The sequence below is a fragment of the Bradysia coprophila genome, unplaced genomic scaffold, assembly GCF_014529535.1.
Source record: "Bradysia coprophila strain Holo2 unplaced genomic scaffold, BU_Bcop_v1 contig_232, whole genome shotgun sequence".
In the NCBI taxonomy this organism is placed as follows: Eukaryota; Metazoa; Arthropoda; class Insecta; order Diptera; family Sciaridae; genus Bradysia; species Bradysia coprophila.
The window spans coordinates 7,107,121-7,128,379 of NW_023503493.1; the positions used below are offsets into that span (position 1 = coordinate 7,107,121).

General features: G+C 35.2%; 1 protein-coding gene across 6 annotated transcripts in view; it reads right to left on the reverse strand.

Moving 5' to 3' along the window:
- The window catches only part of LOC119076005 (dystrophin, isoforms A/C/F/G/H), a 339,975-nt gene that overhangs the window by 54,927 nt on the left and 263,789 nt on the right, over positions 1–21,259 (reverse strand). For all 6 annotated transcript variants that reach the window (XM_037182582.1, XM_037182583.1, XM_037182580.1 and 3 more), the window contains one exon: positions 12,480–12,630. In XM_037182582.1, the coding sequence (XP_037038477.1) occupies positions 12,480–12,630 (151 nt within the window). The remainder of the gene's footprint in view (positions 1–12,479; positions 12,631–21,259) is intronic.

Sequence of the window (21,259 nt, forward strand, 5' to 3'; positions counted from 1 at the left end):
TGCATTAAAATGTGATTTTGAAATAAAAATTTCGAGTGGCACTAATGAGCCTCGAACCCACGACCACCAGCGTTCGAAGCTCGCACGTTACCAATTGGGGCAAATCAGATATAGGTGTCTGGTGGAAAAATGTTCAACATAAGAAACAGAATCATTTTGTGGTGGTTTGTTGTTTCGTTATCATTTATTATGCAAATGTACCACGCAAGTGTTTAAAATGGTTTATTGGATCCAAATTAATAGTTTCGTTCCATTTTCATTAAATTGTATTTACTTTAGGCTGTATTGTCGCAGTACATAAAGTTCGGAGCTATTATATGACCAAAAAATGTAAAAAAATAATAATAAACTGACCTTATCATAAGAATGTAATTTTGGTGGGTTTCGTTTGTTTCTTTTCATTTTATTTGTTCCACACGTAATCCACCATATAGAAGTAGCGTTTGTCTTCACGTTTCTTCAATTGCACACGTACGTGTGAGTGAAACGACACTCTTTACGCTTCTTTTGTAGACAACATGTGGGACGATGTGGAACAATCAAAACTGTGGAATGCTAACCAATTACAAACTTTAATTGAGTTTAGTTTAAAATGAGAGACCGTGGTTGTTATAGCAACTGATTAACGTAAACTACAAATCCATTCCCTTTCCCCTGTTAAATAATTTCTTTGATAAATCTGAGTCAATTATAAATATTTTTAGATGGTTAAAAAAAATGTGAACGACGAACTGTTTGAAAAAAGGAAATTTGCAGTTTCTGGTTACAATATGACATCTGATTGAAGGTATTTGTTTGGTAACAAGCGGAGTTTTTTTTTTAAATAGTCAACAGTGCACAAAATTCCAATTTAAAAATATCTCTGAGTATACACTCCTAGATTGGTTCATATTTTTTCATATTACGTAACAAGCAATTCTTGATTTGCATGTCGTTGACGGACTCCAGCAGCATGTTGTATATATATAATTGGTATATATAGTCTTAACGGGAGTGTTGTATTAAGTGAAACGCACTGCTTGACGATATAATATGGAATGATTCTTTATTCACTTAAGTAACATATTCATGGTTCTTATACTAAAGAGAGAGAACTTACTTCTCTCTTACTTAATATAGTAAGGGGCACTACACCATCCCTCTTCGGCTAGATTGGTGTATGCCAATCGTATTATTATTTATTTCGTACATTATTTATTTCCTTTTGAAAGTTAAACTTTTCTTAGTCTTAAAACTAACCATTGCTTATAATTTATTAATTTTTGGGATTTGATTTCACTTTGTGAGATTGCGACTCTCACCGTCCCTTTTTTTTTTAAAGAAATTTATGATAACATAATTTCAAACTGAATTGCAGATTGAAATAAAGATTAAATTGTAAATTAACCCTTAATCTTTAACCTTAATTTAAAAATAAAACTTCACAATAAAATCATAAAAATATTAAAATCATTCTTTTATTTTTGTGACGATTCATTCATATTTTCGGACTCTATCTTTATGCACAGTTTTCAAAAACTTGTCGCCATCTGTGATCGTAACATTTGATCCTTGGATATCCTTAACTATGAATGGACCGTCGTAGCGTTCCGAATGTTTATCATATGGCTCCTTAAACAACTTTACTTTATTATTTAACTCTAATTCTATCGGTTTGGCAGAACGGTCATAGTTCATTTTGTTCCTTAGTTTCATCTTGTCAATAAGATTTCTGGCGTCTACGTGTGCTCTTTGTAGTCTGCACTTCGCTTCCCTGCTAAAGTCATCGATATTATAGATTGGGTCAATTCGACCATCCATCCAATCGAATGGGAGCACTGGGCTCTTACAAAATATCAATTCATAGGGGGAGTATTTGAAATCATAAGACGCGTGATGGGAGATATTATAACAGAACGAGAAATATTTTGAATATTCTTCCCAGTTATCGAGCTGACCGGAAATGTAAGTTCTGACATACTCGTTAAACGTTCTGTGACTCCTCTCTGCTGTACCCACTGTCTGATGGTGATAAGCAGTGGATTTGCTGTGGGTCACATGGAAAAGGACCCATAGTCTTTCTAACACTGAATTCACATATTCCGTTCCCAGATCGGTGATGACCTGTTTCATCAGGCCGAAGATTAACACGAAATTATTGAAAATAGCTCTGGCTACCGTAAGAGCCTGTTTGTCCGGAATAGGAATGATTACCAAGTATTTGCTTAAATCGCAAATTAACGTAATCGCATAGCGATTTCCATTAAGGGAAGTAGGCAATGGGCCTATGGTATCTATCACTACTACATCAAAGGGGGCCTGGGGAGTATTTGTTAATACGAGGGCTTCTTTGTTCTTCACACTGACTTTCGTTAGTTTGCACTTCGTACAACTTTTGACAAAAGAGGCAACATCTCGCCTCATGCCTTTCCAGGCATAATAACTCCTTAAGTTTGCGTAGAGTTTCTTGTGACCTACATGTCCTCCAAAAATCGGATTGTCATGAAAGTACATTAAGAGTTCATTTTGTTTTGTCTTATCATTGATCAAAATCGGGCTTTTAATTAACACTATTCGTAGTTTATTCAATTTATTTTTGCAAATTTCTTTAAAAACGTTAATTGATACAAATTTGAACATAATATCGTTTAGCGACCACTGAATTTCGTTAAAATTTTTCTTTATCGCAATTTCTTGTAAACTATTAATTACTTTCTCGAGAATTGATAAATCATTGCGTATTTCTACCGGAACTTTCATACTGATCAGTTTCTTATAATTTTCGTATATATTGAGCTCTATTACCTCGTCTTTACTTCCTTCTGTACGCGTACACATTATTCGAGGTATCTTTTTATTTATATGCGCATTTAATTGTTCAATTACCGGTACGTAACTTATTTCTTGTGTTTTATTTAAATTTTCATTGGTCGTCATTTCATTTTCCTTTTTCAAATTTCTTGTTTTGGATCTTGTCATAACATATACTGTCTTTGTTTTTCCATATAAATCTAGTAAATCTTTAATATTTAATCGCGATAGGGCGTCGGCCACTACATTCTTAGCTCCACTAATGTGTTCTATTGTGAAATCGTAGCCTTCGAGGTCCAGCCTAATACGAATAAGTTTAGGAGACAAAGTCTTGTGCGTAAATAGATAAATAAGTGATTTATGATCTGTACGGACTCGGAACGGTACTCCGTACACATAAGGTCTAAATTTGGTCAAGGCAAAGTGAATGGCCAAACATTCTTGAATTGGAGTCGACTTCACTGCGTCTGCTTTAGACCATGACTTTGATGCATAATAAATTGGTAGATCATTGTCGTCATGTAGCTGACTCAGTACAGCCCCACAACCTGTTATTGAGGCGTCGACTGTGACTATGAAAGTCTTAGAAAAGTCTGGGTAAGCTAAAACTGGTGGTTTTGTCAAAATTTCCTTTAATGTATCGAAACTTTCTTGGCATTGTTCAGTCCATTCAAAGGTCACGTCTTTTTTAGTCAAATTGTTCAATGGTTTTGCTATAGTCGCAAAATGTGGGATGAAACGTCGATAATAATTTGCGAATGATACAAATCTGTGTGCAGCGTTTTTGTCTGTGGGAACTGGATAATTTTTAACTTTCTCGTGTTTCCTAGGGTCTGGCAATATGCCATCAGGAGTACACAAATGTCCTAAAAAGGTTACTTCGGGCTCGAAAAACTTGCATTTATGAGGATGTATTTTCAAATTTCTGTCTCGCAACACTTGAAATACTGCTTTGAGATTTTGTAAATGATGCTTCTCGCTTTTCCCTATCACGACTACATCATCAATATAGAGAAATGCCTGTTCTGGGGGGATACCTGAAAAGGCAATTGTCATCATGCGAGTAAATGAATTCGGTGAAACGTTTAACCCGAAAGGCAAAACTTTCCATCTGTATGACCCAGTACTAGTACTAAAAGACGTTATGTCTCTGGAATTCTTTTCTAATGGCACCTGGTGGAATCCCTGGAACAAATCAATGACCGAAAAACATTTTGCGTTTCCCAAACTATCTAATATCTGATCCATTCTAGGCAGTGGAAACTTGTCTGCCACTAATTTTTTATTAACTTGGCGATAATCCAGACATAGTCTCCATCGTTCACGACCATTCAAAGGGGGTTTCGGGACTAAAATCAAAGGGCTATTATACTCGGATGCGCTTGGTTCTATTAAGTCATTTTTTAAAAATTCATTCACCTGAGCTTCTATTTCATTAATCTGGCTGTGCGGTGTACGGTAATTTTTTATATAAACCGGTGTGTCATCTTTTAACCTTAATTTTTGCTCATAAAAATTGTTTGTGGTCATCTTGTCAGTTTCTAATGCGAAAACGTCCGCATATTCTTCTATCAACGGGAAAAGCTGTTCTTTAGCGTAACTAGGAACTTTGTTTTCTAAAATTTTCAGTAAAGTTTCTGTCCTTTCTTTAGAAGAGATTTCCTTTTTCGTTGTGTAAACCTTATAATCTGACAACTTCTGAATTGGTAGACGGTCATTTTTCATTATTTGTACTTTATCCGTAGTATTGAGAATTCGGATCAACGGCTGAGCTGAGCTAATTATTGTGCGAGCTGTGAAGACTCCTGCACTAATTTCCCAAGAATCGACCCACTGGGGTTCTAACACTTCTTTTTTCAAATTGAATTGTCTAATTACCTCACTTCTCGCGGGTAAAACTATCGTATTTACTTCGGGACCTTCCCTTATTGGTACCGTAATCATTTGTTCGTTTAATGTAAATCTAAACGTCATATCTCCGTAATTTATATTGCATCTAAAATGTTTCATGAAGTCTTTACCTAGGATCCCATCTGACGGAATATTGAATTCATTTGGTACTACATGTACTGGAAAATTTACTCTAAAATCGTCATTACCCAACGTCGCATTCGTACAACCCAAAGTCGTTATGGGATCTTCCGTTATTCCTGTTATGTCAATCAAATTTTCTACATCTAATAGCGCTCTTGGGCGGACTGCGCAAATTTTTAAGAGAGTTATGTCCGCCTGCGTGTCAATTAGGAATGTGCATTGTTTATTTGAAATCGAACTACTCAAAACTATAAAATCTGAGTAGTTTGGGTTCATAGATAGAACCTTCCTTTGGACTATTGAGACTGATACGGCATCATTGCTGTTGTTTCCCCCAGCTGCTGGTATCGCTGAGGGGCTTCCTCGTTTCCCAAAGCCTCGACTATTCTAACTGAGTGATTCGGATAATTTTGATAATTCTGATAACTTCCGCGACCACGACCACGGCCACGATTCCAGGATCTTCCTCTACCATTATTACCTCGACCATTGCCGTTTTGATGGTAATTATTATTTCCACCATTCCATTTATTATAGTTTCCATAATTATTACCGTAATTACCGTAACCACCACGGCCTCTACCTTTTCCCCGTTTACCTCTAAACTGTGCCTTGTATGCTAACACTTGCTTTTCCTGCTTTTCGGTAGACGATTCTAAAATCAGTTTAGCAACTACTTCATCAGGATCATTGTATTGAGACGCTGATAATACGGCTTTAATCAGATCACTTCGAGCATTCGCCCGACACATGTCAATAGTTTCATCTACACACATTTCTCGTGCTTTGACCTTACCAACACCTTCCAACACTAAAGCTCTTTGGAGTGCTTCACTCAATTTCGTCGCTTCAAGGGCAAAGTCTTGAACCTTGAATCTGTCAAACTTCAAAGCCTGTAACCTACTCTTTACTACTTTAGACGTCTCAGGTTTAATGCCTACTTTAAGTCCATCAATTATTTCTTGAATAGTTTGTGGATCTTCAGGGACTGATTCCATAGCCTTATCTTCCAATTTAGTCATTAAATATGTTATCAAAAGGGTAACGTGCGTCGTACCTGCCATCTTCTCGAGAAGTTTGATAGAGTTTATGAAAGCTGTAAGGGCTAATGGGTCACCTGCATAATTCCTAGAGATAGTTTTTCCTGCCAAGGCAAGAAACTCTTCAGCTGATTGTACCATTTCTGAATCTGAGTCTGAATCACCTTTATCAAGTACTTTTGGGTCAATTTCTTTTACTCCGGGGGGTACTACAATGTGTACTTTCAAAGTTCCAAACAATTTGAGAAGACGATCTCTAATTTTTGTGTGAAATTCCGTACAATAAGTCAAATGGTCTTCTTGCAGATCGTGCGTTCTTATCAACTTTGTCGCAGCGTTATATACTTCAATAATGTCTTGTAAATGTTTATCGAAAGTTTCACGTTGAATTTTCCTTTTAATTGAAACACTCAGGCATTTATAAATTCTTTCAAATTCTATTCTGTGTTCGTCTAATTTAGTACTTAATTGTGTCCATGTAGTCATACTTTGCCAAATAAAAAATACTTATTCGTATCAACTTCACCAGATTTCCAACAATATAAACACATCAAATGAATCTATTCGTTCGGGCTTGACAATAAAACCAAATTAAAACCAATGACAAGACCATCAAGAAAAATAAAATTGAAAAATAAACAATTAAAAATTCCGTTAAATCAAATAAAGGCTTTGATTCAAACGTTTCCATTTCGTACCATTAAATACGCTTTGTTTGCTTTATCAATCACAATGTTGCAATTATTTTCAAAATTTATACATCCTGTCCCAAACTTAGTATCGTATTTCCTTCATAAAATAATACCAAATACCGATTGTAAGCGAAAAAAAATAATTCCAAAACTGCGCGTGTAAAGAATTTCAAAACTGCGCGTGTTAAATTCGCTGACATCAGAAAAAAATATTTTTTCTTTCTTTTTAATTAGAACAACTTTTCGTCGTATTTAATATTTCAACATCCTGTCGCAAAATAAACAATCGTTCTCATATAACATCGATTTTAAAACGTAAGCATAAAATATAATTTTCAATCGCGTGTCGTTACATATAAAAACTTCAAAATTTAAAACATTTTCTTATAAAAAAAAATCAAATTTTAATTTCCATAACTCATACCTGTTGCTATGTGTATCTGTTTACCCAGGGCCAAATTTTGTACGACCTTACGCGCCTGTGCGATCTATGATTTTCTGTGCCTTCGCTGTTGACTTAGCAATGTTCTCCTGTTTTCCACGGACCCCACGGACCAAATTTGTACGAATTTTCGTGCCTGTGCTCTTGGATGTCCATCAATTCCAGTAATGTTATTTGTTCATTTATTTTTCAAATCCCGTCAAATATTGTTCGTGGTTTATTTTTCTGTTTTTATATTCAATATTCAAATTTGGCGTACTTGTCTCTCACGCTTTACGATACACTTTTTATGTAACGTGTAAAATTTATAGATAAAGTGAATTGCCAATAGTACCACTATTATTAATAAACAAATGCCAGTGCTGGTTTTGTGTTCGGAAAATTCTTGAATTATATTGACACTATTAACATCAGTATTACTGTTAGTACCATCCGTTGTGGCGGTTTGCGGCTTTGAGTCAGATGTGCCCATAATTTATTCATTTAATGATTCACTTTATTAATAATTATTTACTTTGCAGTACAACGGTTTCACTAACCCGACCACTTATCGTTTTTTTTTTTTTTTATATCACTGTCACTGTCGCCATGTATATATATAATTGGTATATATAGTCTTAACGGGAGTGTTGTATTAAGTGAAACGCACTGCTTGACGATATAATATGGAATGATTCTTTATTCATTTAAGTAACATATTCATGGTTCTTATACTAAAGAGAGAGAACTTACTTCTCTCTTACTTAATATAGTAAGGGGCACTACAATGTAATATGATATTTTTGAATTTGAAAAATAAAATGACACAAAAATTACTGCATATTCTGTGAAGTAATAACTCTGATGTAAAGAAATGAAATTCCATCATAGTCGGATAGCAGTATTGCATTCGTTAAGGCATATCATATTCATCATCATCTTGATATGCAGCACATTCAACATTTATCTTGGTTAACAATTTACACAAAACATTTTTGCACTAAAAAATGAAAATTAAATTTGAAGGAAAAAAATTGTTTTGTATTCTGGAAAATGAAGTTGTTACATTTGCCGAGGAAATTGTATACCGTTTGTGAAATCACGAAGGGCAGTAAAGACGAATTTAAATAAAATGTTTTTTTCTTCTCTCCTTAAAATGTAGCGATAATAAGAACGGAACTTTTAGCAGCACATTTCGAATGGTAAATGGGAAATTCTGACGTCGCATAAAGATGAAAATATTAAATTACAAGCTGTCTCATTGAATTTTATCGGGCCATGTAGATGTGTGAGTTATGCATCACAATTTACGACTCATAAAGGGAGTTATTATGAAAATAAACGTAGAACGAAAATCGCTGAAGTGTACTTACTGACAAAGTACAATCTGAAAAATTAAATCCAAATGGAAAAAGATCTGGCATAGTTTTTCGAAGCTTTGTATCTTGAATTCTAATCACCACTGTACAATGGATAGTACAATTTGTAAACCACAGGCTTATGCAGAATCAGCAACAGCTGAACATCTCCAGCTGGTCGACAAAAACAATAGCTTTGTATCGAAAACAATTCAAAGGCAAGCTACATACAGTGCATAAACACGTTAAGGTCATCTATGTGCGCACGTATATTATACAAGGAGAGTGTGTTTCTTGATCGATCAGCTCATGAAGTTCAGCTGTTGCTGATTTTGCACAAGCATTTGGTTTATAAACTTTATCAAAAAAAAATCTAGACGAACAAATTCACAAAGGACGGATGTGAGGTGGGATTTTCACATTATTTTTCCTTGCATTACACATCGGAGCGCCTGGACTTGAGTGAAAATGAAGGGTTGAAAGGGTAAGACGAAGTCGTGGAAGCTGACAGAAGTCGGTATGAAACGTACCTAATCAAGAGGTAAAGTCTGAGTCACTCTTTTCGCCAGTGCCTATATTCGCGAAAATCTTTTCACGAATTTTCTCAAATTTTCACAATAAACTTTTTGCGAAAATTCACGAAAATTTGAGAAAATTCGTGAAAATATTTTATAGAATATGGGCACTGCTGTCCACTCTACAGAGATCATTAGAACATCGAAATTTTCTGAGAGACAAGTAGTCACATTAAGAGTGATATCGCCAAAACTTGAACCAATTTTGGTGAAAATGAATACCATGGTTCGGCGATCCGGGCAAGCTATAGCTCGTTTGAATCGTCTTTCAATTCTGAGAAATAGGGATCTTTTACTTTTTCTGTTAGTTTCCCATTTTCGGAGTGAACACGTGAAAGTAATAGCATGTCAATGGGTCGTGAAAACAGTTTTTCGGTGATAGCTCGAGATAGAAATCTTTCTAAAATGTGAAATGTTGTAGGAATATAGGCCTCTAGCAGACCTTCAAAACGAGTATAATCATCGGTAAGGACAGCCACCCGTTCTGGACTTATGACCCAAAATATGGTGAATGTTTGGACAGTGCTGCTGGCTTGCAACAGAACTTTTCCGCGGAACTGACTATAGGGTGTTGCAGCTGGACTTACCCTCTTTCGTTCCACGTATAATACACCCCAGAAAAATTGTGTTGCAAGCCACAAAGTTAGTCGAAGTAAAATGTCGCTCCAATAGACCCATATTTTTCAGTGTTTTCAACTTGTTTTTGGTGTTCAAACAGGCTGGAGCGATAGGAATGAAATAAACTAAATCAAAATTACATGTTCAGCTCGAAATTGTGCTGAACCGTGCGATCATTGTCCTTGAAAATGTTGCTTTCTTCTTACTTCGTAGTAGGTGGAAAACATCATTTATTTGACTTCATAAAAATATCAGGAACTCAATTGCTTTCACCGAATATGGGCTTTTTGTAAAGCAGAGATGCGCATCGTTCATTTGCAGTCAATAAATGGTCACCCAAGATGTAATTTGTACTTCACAAGAGGTCACGACCGTTCCCAGCTATGGAAAATGTATGAAAAATCGAGTTTTTTTACAAAAATATTTTTTCTGTGGAGATTTTAACTGCTTTTAGTTAAGGTCTTAAGCTATGTATTCTTAAAACAATTGTTTTTGTGAAAAAAACTGGATTTTTGACACATTTTCTATAGCTGGGAACGGTCGTGACCTCTTGTGAAGTACAAATTAAATCTTGGGTGACCATTTATTGACTGTAAATGAACGATGCGCATCTCTGCTTTACAAAAAGCCCATATTCGGTGAAAGCAATTGAGTTCCTGATATTTTTATGAAGTCAAATAAATGATGTTTTCCACCTACTACGAAGTAGGAGGAAAGCAACATTTTCAAGGACAATGATCGCACGGTTCAGCACAATTTCGAGCTGAACATGTAATTTTGATTTAGTTTATTTCATTCCTATCGCTCCAGCCTGTTTGAACACCAAAAACAAGTTGAAAACACTGAAAAATATGGGTCTATTGGAGCGACATTTTACTTCGACTAACTTTGTGGCTTGCAACACAATTTTTCTGGGGTGTATTATACGTGGAACGAAAGAGGGTAAGTCCAGCTGCAACACCCTATAGTCAGTTCCGCGGAAAAGTTCTGTTGCAAGCCAGCAGCACTGTCCAAACATTCACCATATTTTGAGTCATAAGTCCAGAACGGGTAGCTGTCCTTACCGATGATTATACTCGTTTTGAAGGTCTGCTAGAGGCCTATATTCCTACAACATTTCACATTTTAGAAAGATTTCTATCTCGAGCTATCACCGAAAAACTGTTTTCACGACCCATTGACATGCTATTACTTTCACGTGTTCACTCCGAAAATGGGAAACTAACAGAAAAAGTAAAAGATCCCTATTTCTCAGAATTGAATGACGATTCAAACGAGCTATAGCTTGCCCGAATCGCTGAGCCGTTGTTTTGAAATTGGTTCAAGTTTTGGCGATATCACTCTTAAGCTGAGCGTAATACGCTCGCTAACTAGAAAAAAAATCAATTGACAAAAACTGGGTTCCACCCGCTAATCTTCAAGAACACGACGTTACCACTTGATTTAGTGGTGTTAACGTTCTATGTACAGTTTGTATGCGCACAGATCGAATGCTTTTCACGAATAACATGGTGTATGTCAAGGAAAATTATAAAAATGATGTAATTTGCTTCACAGCTGTTCCACTGATAGCACTGACACACATTGCTATGTACTTGTTTTAACAGAATGTCAAAAAGAGTCATCGAACTCAGTTCAATTACCATACCAATTACCAAATTTTGACGTATCGAAACCAATTGTTTAATTTTCTTTTTTCTCTCTTTTTTCGCTCTTTTAACACTACGACAAGCACGCGTGTACAATTTCATTCATAAAGATGTATAAGGCAATGTGTTTGTATCAGTGGACCAGCTGAAAAACAGCTGTGTACCAAATTGCTTCACTTTCATGGTTGTACTTGAGTGTAATATTACGTTGTCTTATTGTTAAGGTAAGGTATCGTATTGCTCGCAAAGCTCTTCTTGTGACTTTTTGAACCAGGTAAATCGGCAATGACAAAACTGCCATTATCGTTAAAACTTATTGATTATCTTAACGAACAGCGTTAAAGAGTATGATGTTAGATGTTGATGTTACTATATTGAATGGCTAACACTGGTATAATAAATGACCGACAAAATTGTCTCACAGACAATAATTTCAGAATTGTTGTTTCAAATCATGTACATACCCTGAACTATCGCAATATTATACATGTATAAGCACCAGCACGACGTACACACAATTCAATAAAAAATATAAAATGGAAGAAGGGAAAAAAAATTGTCACAAAATGAATTGAAAATCGATTGTCGGCCCATAAATTTCTTTATGTTCAATTTAATTTGGTCTAAAAATGTTGCCAATGGCTCATTTTCACATGCGGTTTTATGTACACATTTTTTTTGTCTGGAAAAAAATGGTTGGTTTTCCGAATGGTCGTGGTGTATGGCATTAATATATAAAAACGAATTTTCAATAAAATTTTATTATAAAAAGTAAATTTACTCGGTGAATACCAAATAGCGTGGGGTCTGGGTTTCGATTGTACAGTTTATGAAAGCATTGACAACTAGCATTGGTTCTGAATACGAGCTAATTTGTTCCTACATCTACTGTGCAACGTTTATGGTTTGCACAACTTTATTTTGTAATTTTGGCTGATGAAAATGAAACAGAGTCCATTTTAGTGAAATTGATTCTTGAAAATTCTCGAATATCTTGAAGAGTCTCGCAACTACTGAAAATTAACGAAATTCTCTAAATTTTTCAAGATTATCTTGAAACTTGAAATGCTTGAAATTCTAAAATTTAAGAATTTGAATTCTTGAAATTCTTAAAAACTAGAAAATTATTACAAATTCTCGGAATTGTTCCTGATAAAAATACAGTCAGAGGCAGTGAATTTTCAGCATGAACTGCTTCAATCAACACTTTATCCGGTTAAACCTGCTACACCCACGCTCGCGGCAGAAAATAGTAACAGATCTCTTCAATCGAAAATAGAATTATAAAACTCTTACACTTACCAATTGTTTTTGCAAACTTGCCGCATCACCTCGAACCGGACTATGTCCCAATGTTGATAACTCTGTATCTTTGCGAATCACCCATTCGGTCAATTCCCTCAACGATAACAGCAAAGCATTCCAATGTTCTGCATTCGATTCAAGACGATTTCTATAATAGCAAAATGTGAACGAAGAATTTTTAAAACGGAATTATAATTAAAATGGAATTTATTCTAGCATTGAATTGGATTTACTGATAAAACGTCGTCTAAGAATAGAGACGGTATACACCACTATCCGTTCCAGTGGATGAATTGTCTTAATGTATAATATTTTATGCATCGATAACCAACGGACTTCATTTCATTTTACAATGTGCTAATGCGGAAATCGTATTTTCCTTTGAACCATTGTAACCACAGCTATCTGATAAAGTTTTCCCACTGAATTTTTATTTTTTGAAGAAAATGGAATCTTACATTTTTACTATTATCCATGGGATAGAGACCAATGTTGCATTTTTCGGCTCATTTATTTTTGCCTTAGGATTAAAAATTTATGGAAAATGTACAGAGTTTTCGTTTTGTTTGAGCAAAGAATTTTTTTTTAATAAATAAAGAAAGTCTTTTTGAACGAACAGTGTGGTTCTTGTTAACTGTAAAAGGGATTTTTATTTGTCAAAGAACATTTTTACTTTATTTCCGCTGAAAATTGACGTTAAAGTTTTGCTTTTGGCTTTAGTTATGCATACGTTTGAAGATTTTCCTAAAAGGAACGACAGTAACACCTACACAAAGTAAAATACGTTCCGACATTCAACAAACAGAATATGGCAATGACTACAATAGATCTTATCTGTAAAAAATCTGAAAATTTTGCAACTGCCTTCGTTGATGTTTTTATCAGAAGTCGTTTCTAACTCTAAAGCTCCCGCTCGTATGAACAGCTAGTTAACCCACTGGACCCTCAACAGTGCACTATTTTTTTTTTCTTCAAAGAATTTACAAAGTGTATCCGCTCCTTGTAGTGGACGCATTCAAACTTACAGTCTCTAAACAGTTCAACTCAAGGTTCAATTTATTGTCGGGCTGTCTACAAGTCCATTGAACCAGTTTTGCGTGGCCTGAAGACCTGAATTTGACTGTATCTCACGTACCAACCATACATGTCCGAAGTGAGGGAGGAAAAAGGCTATAAATGAAGCCGAATCAGACCGACGAACGCATACAATTCAAGTGATCGTAGTTGAATATTTTATCTTACAGTTCACAATCCCTATAGCATAGGATAAGAACTGAAATTGAAAGAAACTATCGCAGATTCAAGTACTAATACATAGATGCCTTTTGGTCTAGCTTTTGATACAGTCTCTCAAAAATATATTGGATTTAGAAGAGATCAAAAAGCCAACCCCCTCTAAAGCCACAACAACGACAGAATGGAACGATAAGCTCTGGCTGCAGTTCTTTTATGTAGCAAATTGTATGCTAATGCAAGTGAAGTAAAAGATGTTGGATCAAACACTAGAGTACACTTCCAACAATGAAAGTAGTAGATTTATTGTAAATTCTGCTGTTTTTGAAATTTTAAGGAAAGAAATGTTCTGGAATTACAATGACCACGAATCCACGAAAACAAATATTTTAACAAATGCTTAAACCGAGCAAATCAATTGAATTGATCTTGTTTCCACAACGAGGTGACATAAAGAGAAAAGAGATCATTCTAAATCTATTATATAAGTCCTAAAGTGCATGCAATAATAAATGAACTAATTGCACCGAATTTCCATACTCGGAAGTATTTTGCGATAAATACACTCACACCTTCAAATCCTAATCATAATACGATACAAAATATCCCAACTAAAATCCGATTACAATTCGGATATCGAATCGAAACCGAGTGCTAAATCAATTCGCAATGTAATCTCACGTTATGCCAAATGTGATTTTATTGGAATTTTTATTTTTATTTTCCACGTATAATATGGAACATGGAACACCAACCAGCAAAGTTTTTACTCATGAAACATTCAACGCTTTTAGGTTTACGATATTCTTTCTAATCCGGTACATAAACCAGACAATTCTTTCCGATGCTCTCAGTCTTCCACCCCGAACGATATGTGGAACACAAACATTCATTTTTTTTGTTGTATTCCATACCAATGCTGTTTATATTCACAACAATTTCTTTTATCCAATTTTGTTGAAATAAAAACATGTTTTTTCTGCTACCATTGGCTCTGTTGTACACCAATCGTTTATTGAAATACCATTTCATCCCTTAACTTTGCATATTTATATTGGTGAACATAGTGTTAGTGATGTAGGTATTACTACTGATATATGTATCGAAAATAGGCTAGAGAAAATGGCAATGCCACGGCCACCACACATGCACATACTATAACATAGTCCGTTGGAAAATACAGTATTCATTCCACTGTTTCTTGATTCCTTAATTTAGATCAGTCAACCTTCCATATCCCATTCCTATATCAATATGGTATGATTTCAACAGGTATCCAATTTAGAGGATGATGTGATCGAAATAAAAATTTAAGCCGTTTGAATTGGGACCGTAACAGGTGTGAGAACCGCGCTCTAACCAAACCAGAAAATCTTGAAACAGGAGAAAATCTGTTAGAGGTATTGCCCCGTATCTCGTACTCGTATCTGTCTATTGTCCATACTGTGTGTGTATCGTATCTCCCGTCTCAATCCCACTTATTCAACTATACGAATAAGACCAAATATTTTTGGTAAACACTTTGTCACTTCAATGTCACGATATGCCACGTCCTCTTTATCATTCTTGCGCAGATAATTCAGTTAGTTCGAAGCCACCCTACACCATGGCCATGGATAGTTGGAAAAAGTTGTTGAATTGTTTGGTTATACATAAAATCAGGATCAGCCGACGAATAACTCAAAATTAAAATTGTAAACAAGAATTTTCAGTGAGGACAATATTAGCCTCGAGCCCACGACCTCCAGCGTTCGAAGCTCAAACGTTACCAATGTGGCAAACGAGTCATGCTGGCTCTGATAGCAAAAGTTTAACATGAGGGTCAGACTTTGTGCAGTAGAACAATCGATGTTGTTAGCCTTCTGTTTTCAATTTCGATCAAAGGGAGACTTTGTGCATGTTTATTGTCTTTTTAAATATGACACGCAAGCGCCTTCAATTGTAGAAGTATCGAAAGATTTACTGTTGCCGATGCACTGATCAGATTATAAGATGATTAAAAGCGTACGATCTTTGACTACAGCTCCGAATACATAAATACATGCATCACCGAAGCCGAGGTCTTATTACAGTTCGTCGCAGTATTGAAACACAACTCTGAAGGAGCTATGGTTTTGGAAATTAAAATCTCTTACGGTACTTGAAAGGTCCAGATTAATTCGTAAAAAATTCGTCGTGCCCCTATCATTTCGAAAAGTTCAAACACTACAACTTTTAGACAAGCAAACAACCGTCCGCACGGTTTAAATATTACGAATATAAAATTGTAAATGAAACAATAAAAATGATATGCTTTATGTGGGGTGGAATCCCCCTTTTTAAAATCGCTAAAATATTTCGTTGGAACACATTTTTCTCTTCTTCTTCAAAAAGTCAAGTGCTTCCCATAAAATTATTTTAACATCCTTAAACCATCATAACACTTAAAACATTTCATCATCCTCTCAACCGTTTCTTTTCTACCATTCAGATTCCGCACACTGAACCGCAATTTTTCTATTTTAACGTTATTTCAGATGAAAACCATAAAAAATTGCAAAAAGTTTCCTACTCCCCGTCCTCCTCCTTCTTCACTTCTCTCGCTCTCTTCAAGTATTGCATTTTATTGTATGTACTTACAGTGCAAAGAATCGCAATATACAAAGCAATATATTGTATAATAAATGCGCCTATCTGATTCTATAAACCTTTATTGCACTTAAGTCTGCATCATTTTAGACTAACGCGCTCGCTTATGCACAATCTACACATAGAGGTTGTAGCTATATTTACGTATCCCTTTTATAGCTCGGTATTCTTTACCCGTTCCTCGGGTGTTGCGAGTTAGTGTAGCCCCCGTTTACTGAATGGAATCGTATCAAACTGTATAGTTCCACTGACTCGATGCCATAGAAAACATTGTGCATAATACAGAACGGCTTATGAAAGCTACTCAGAACGTTTCACATTCACTGTAAGTGCAGTCTCTCCTTTTTTTTAGACTACAAAAAATTGTTCTTTTCTTACTTCTGGTCTGTATTTAGTGTATCAGAAACGTTAGAAGTGTATTTTGGAGCCATACCATCCAAACAGTAAGATATTCACATGAATGCTTCGGTAAAGAAAAGGGGAGAGAAATGTTGTGCATATAAATCGCAAGAACGCAAACACGATTCTAAAATGTTCACACATATACGTGTGTGATCCCCCAGTTTCCCATATCATCCGATATCATACGAGTACCGATTTTTTTACTTGGGTCGTTATATGCAATGGCAGTGTTACAACTAAAAATATGGGTAAGAATTGTGCAAAAAAAAAACAGATTTAAAGTAGATGAATGCGTGATGAATGCATGAAGACATACGTTTAAGATTTACAGCAGAAAAAATTGTTTATCATAAAGAGTGACGTGAAGCTTCTGCCATTGTATAATAGCAACGGATGAAAAAAAAGGTGAGAATAATAAATGAACTTCAACCTAACACACATTCTGAGGAAAGGTTGAAATTATCTTACTTTGCAGGCAGCCGGTATATGGTTTAACATAAATTGTGAGAGAGTGTATGTATGATGGTGGTTCGGGAGAAGGTAAGGTCACTCGTATTATATACCTTAACCGTACACCTAATCGGTTTTTTATGTTTCAAAAACCATATGGTGTTTTGGTTGCGCCTACATGTTACACGGCGTAACGTTTTCAGGTGAACTTTTATATTATTTATGTAAAGGATATGATTGTGTACTAGGAATTTTAAGTGCGACAGTAAATTTAGATTTAAAGCTGAGACGTACTGGAACGAATAAATTGCAATCGAATTACAACTTTTTTTTATATCTGGAAAACCTCTTTCGGTTAGTGTTTCAACGAACTGATCGTGTAAGTTGCAAGTTGGGACTTATTCCATTAAAAGAGGGGGAAAATTGATATAAACTTTTATAGTTGCTACGTGATCTTTAAGATACTTTAAGAGGCATTTTTTTAGTGTTTAATATCAAACATTCAAGTCGGATAAATGCATCGAAATTTTAAATTTACCTGTAGCGTATGAGTGATATAAATTACTGAATCAAACGGTTTGACATTGATTCGGAGAATTGTAGAATAGGGTGGGTCGTATTTTCATTTTGTTTTTATTTTAAAAGGCCTGGCCCCAGGCTGTACTCAGAATTGACCAAGGAATCCGAAACAGCAAAAAAAAAAAAAATTAAAAATTCATTTTTCCCTTGCCTCTAGGCTGATTTTTGATTTTTGTGGTAGTAGCATGAAATTGCACACAATGTTGACAGATATCTCGGGCAGTTGGGAACAGAAGACATTGCTGCTAACTGTAGTGAATAGCTGAGGAGTTCAGCTATGAAATACCGTAAGAACGTTGTTGTTCTTCGCCTTCACTCGGGCAGGGTAACTCTGTCAGTGTTCCCAACTAAGACTTTTCAACCAAAAATTTCAACTTTATTTGCAAACAAAATCGACAAATCTCGACATAATACATCGTGTGAGGTATGTCTGAACAGGTAATCTCATAGAGAATCCATTGCAGAGAAGTTTTATGATTACAAGTTGAAAAAACTCATAGGAGCTTTGTTTTTGAAGCCAAAAGTTGGCAATTTTTTGTTAGAATGAAAAAGTTAAATGAACAAAAATCGACGAATTTACGTTTATTTGCTCAGAAAATTGTTATTTAGGGTGAATACAGTGAACGACATCTCAAATGTCTCACTGTCATTTTTTTCAGAGAATGTCATTGTGAATTTGCAATGACACAATAAAATTCTCAGAAAAATTTGACAGTGAGACATTTGAGATGTCGTTCACTGTAGGTATAAAACTATCAATTTCACCAGATTAGAACCTTTTTTGTTCATTTAACTTTTTCATTCTAACAAAAAATTGCCAACTTTTGGCTTCAAAAACAAAGCTCCTGTGAGTTTTTTCAACTTGTAATCATAAAACTTCTCTGCAATGGATTCTCTATGAGATTACTTGTTCAGACATACCTCACACGATGCATTATGTCGTCATTTGCCGATTTTGTTTGCAAATACAGTTGAAATTTTTGGTTGAAAAGTCTTAGTTGGGAACACTGACAGAGTTACCCTGCCCGAGTGAAGGCGAAGAACAACAACGTTCTTACGGTATTTCATAGCTGGACTCCTCAGCTATTAACTACAGTTAGCAGGAATGTCTTCTGTTCCCAACTGCCCGAGATATCTGTCAACATTGTGTACAATTTCATGCTACTACCACAAAAATCAAAAATCAGCCTAGAGGCAAGGGAAAAATGAATTTTTAAAATTTTTTTTTTGCTGTTTCGGATTCCTTGGTCAATTCTGAGTACAGCCTGGGGCCAGGCCTTTTAAAATAAAAACAAAATGAAAATACGACCCACCCTATTGTAGAATATATGGGTGTGTGATATGCGAGGGGGAAACGATGCGAACTAATACATAATCATTTGAAATTAGTTGAAAATCCTTTCATACACAAAATCAATCGATTAAAAATCCTCAAAAAAAAACTCAAAACGAAAAAATCCTGCGAAATCCAAGAAAATCTCAAGGAAATTTTCAAAATTAAAATAAAATTCTCAGAAACTGTTACAAATCCACCTTAAAACTGTAAAAAAAAGTCCTCCCTCTCATCATAGAAAATACTCATAAAATCATTAAAGTCCTCAAAGGATTTTCTTTGGTAAATTCCGAAGGGGATTTTCTGTTAACAAATCCAAAGGGGGTTTTCTTTGGGAAAATCCAAATGGGGTTTTCCGTTTTCCGAAGTTTTTTATTTGGAAAATTTCAAGAAAATTTTCTTTTGGAAAACCTTTGCCAACGAAATGGATAGAGGTGGCCACCAACGACGTCTATTTCCTTCTATTGACTTCAACTTCTGAGCTATTTCTAACTGTACCAATAGAATGAAATAGACGTCAACGAAACGGAAACATTCGCCAATGTAAATGGGATAAGATTTGCTCTCATCGTTTCCTCCTCAGCGAGATATTTTCTGTTCATTTCGCAAGAACTCACCCAATTAACATTTTCAACAATTCACGGTCCCTCATTAAATTCATCACGCAAGCATTGAAACACTTGCGTTAGGAGGCGTGACTGGAGGGTCCAGACACTACTTTAAATAACCGTAGTTGTGAAACTACCAAAGGATATGAAAGTAACAAATTTAGAGTTGTCACCTCTAAAACGTCATCAGCGAATCCAACCCTGGTATATGACTCAGATTAACAAAGTTTGACCCTGGACGTTAGATATCTACCATTTGTCGCATGAATGGATATTCACTGTTTATTACGTAATTATAATGTGTCTGTTCACACAGTGGATATTAGTAGAATTATGCGTCTGGAAGTAATCCGAATGGTACACAAACGATTAATAAAATTACCAACCAATGCATCCAACAAAACCGATTACAATTTGACAGTATTTTGTTATTAAATGATTCAGTGTTATGAGCTTACTCCATACTCCACTCTCAACCAACGTTTTTTTTTCGGTTTTTCTCCTTGTTAAGTATTATGTAATGTAGAGGGTATTATGTTGCGTGCCGATAAAAGGATGGAAAATTGTTTTTAAGAGCATGTCAGTTTTGATGGATGATAACATTGCATGGCTGTACCGAATTTCCCACAACTTTTTCCATTTAAGTGATTTGTGAATTAAAACAAGAATTGATCAGTGGAATGGATTTAGATAATTGAATTTTGGCGCTCCCGAAGATGTGATTATAAACAAACCAATTTTTTTGAAATAAAATTTGCCCACAGATTATGGTGAAAATGCCAATCTAATTCAATTATACTTATGGCTTATAATAACAATATCTCACTGGAATCATTCCATAAATCGAAAATTTATAATTTGGATTTAAACTGAAACGATTTCGGTTAAATTAAATTCAAAAACTTTAATCCGAACCGGTCGACCCAAATATAATTCACCGAAAATGGTATATTTATCCGAAATGCCATACACAACAGAACTAATGCGTTTTAAGGTATAATACGACGTTATTTCGATATATATCTCCAAAGCAACACCCAAAGTCCATGGAACGTTTTCTGTTTGTTGTCTAGCACACAAAGCAAACTAATAAATTCCTCTATTCAAGAAAATCGCCCATACTAATTCAATACATCGATTCGACATGTCTCTATACTCCGTTCGCAATATTTATAGACTTTGCCGTTTAGATTAGAATAAAGAGGAACGTAGTCAGGGCACGCGTGCACGTTCTGAACACCCATTTCAAATATAATTGATAAAGTCAAGTTAAGTCGTCACATCAAATATTCTTGAGTTAGATATTAATTTGGACGCATCACATGCTTAAGGTCGAATTATAATTATAGTTGCACGCAACAGGGGACATCCATAAATGACGTCCGTAATTCAGTGTTGACAGACACATTAATATAACTCGAAAAGTACGTATTTTGAGTACCACCAATTTAGACATTTTTTTAGTATTACTTTGTCTTTTGAAATAAACGGACACCAGTCCAGCAAAAACCAATTGAAAGATATTTTAATGCTCAACCGAGTAA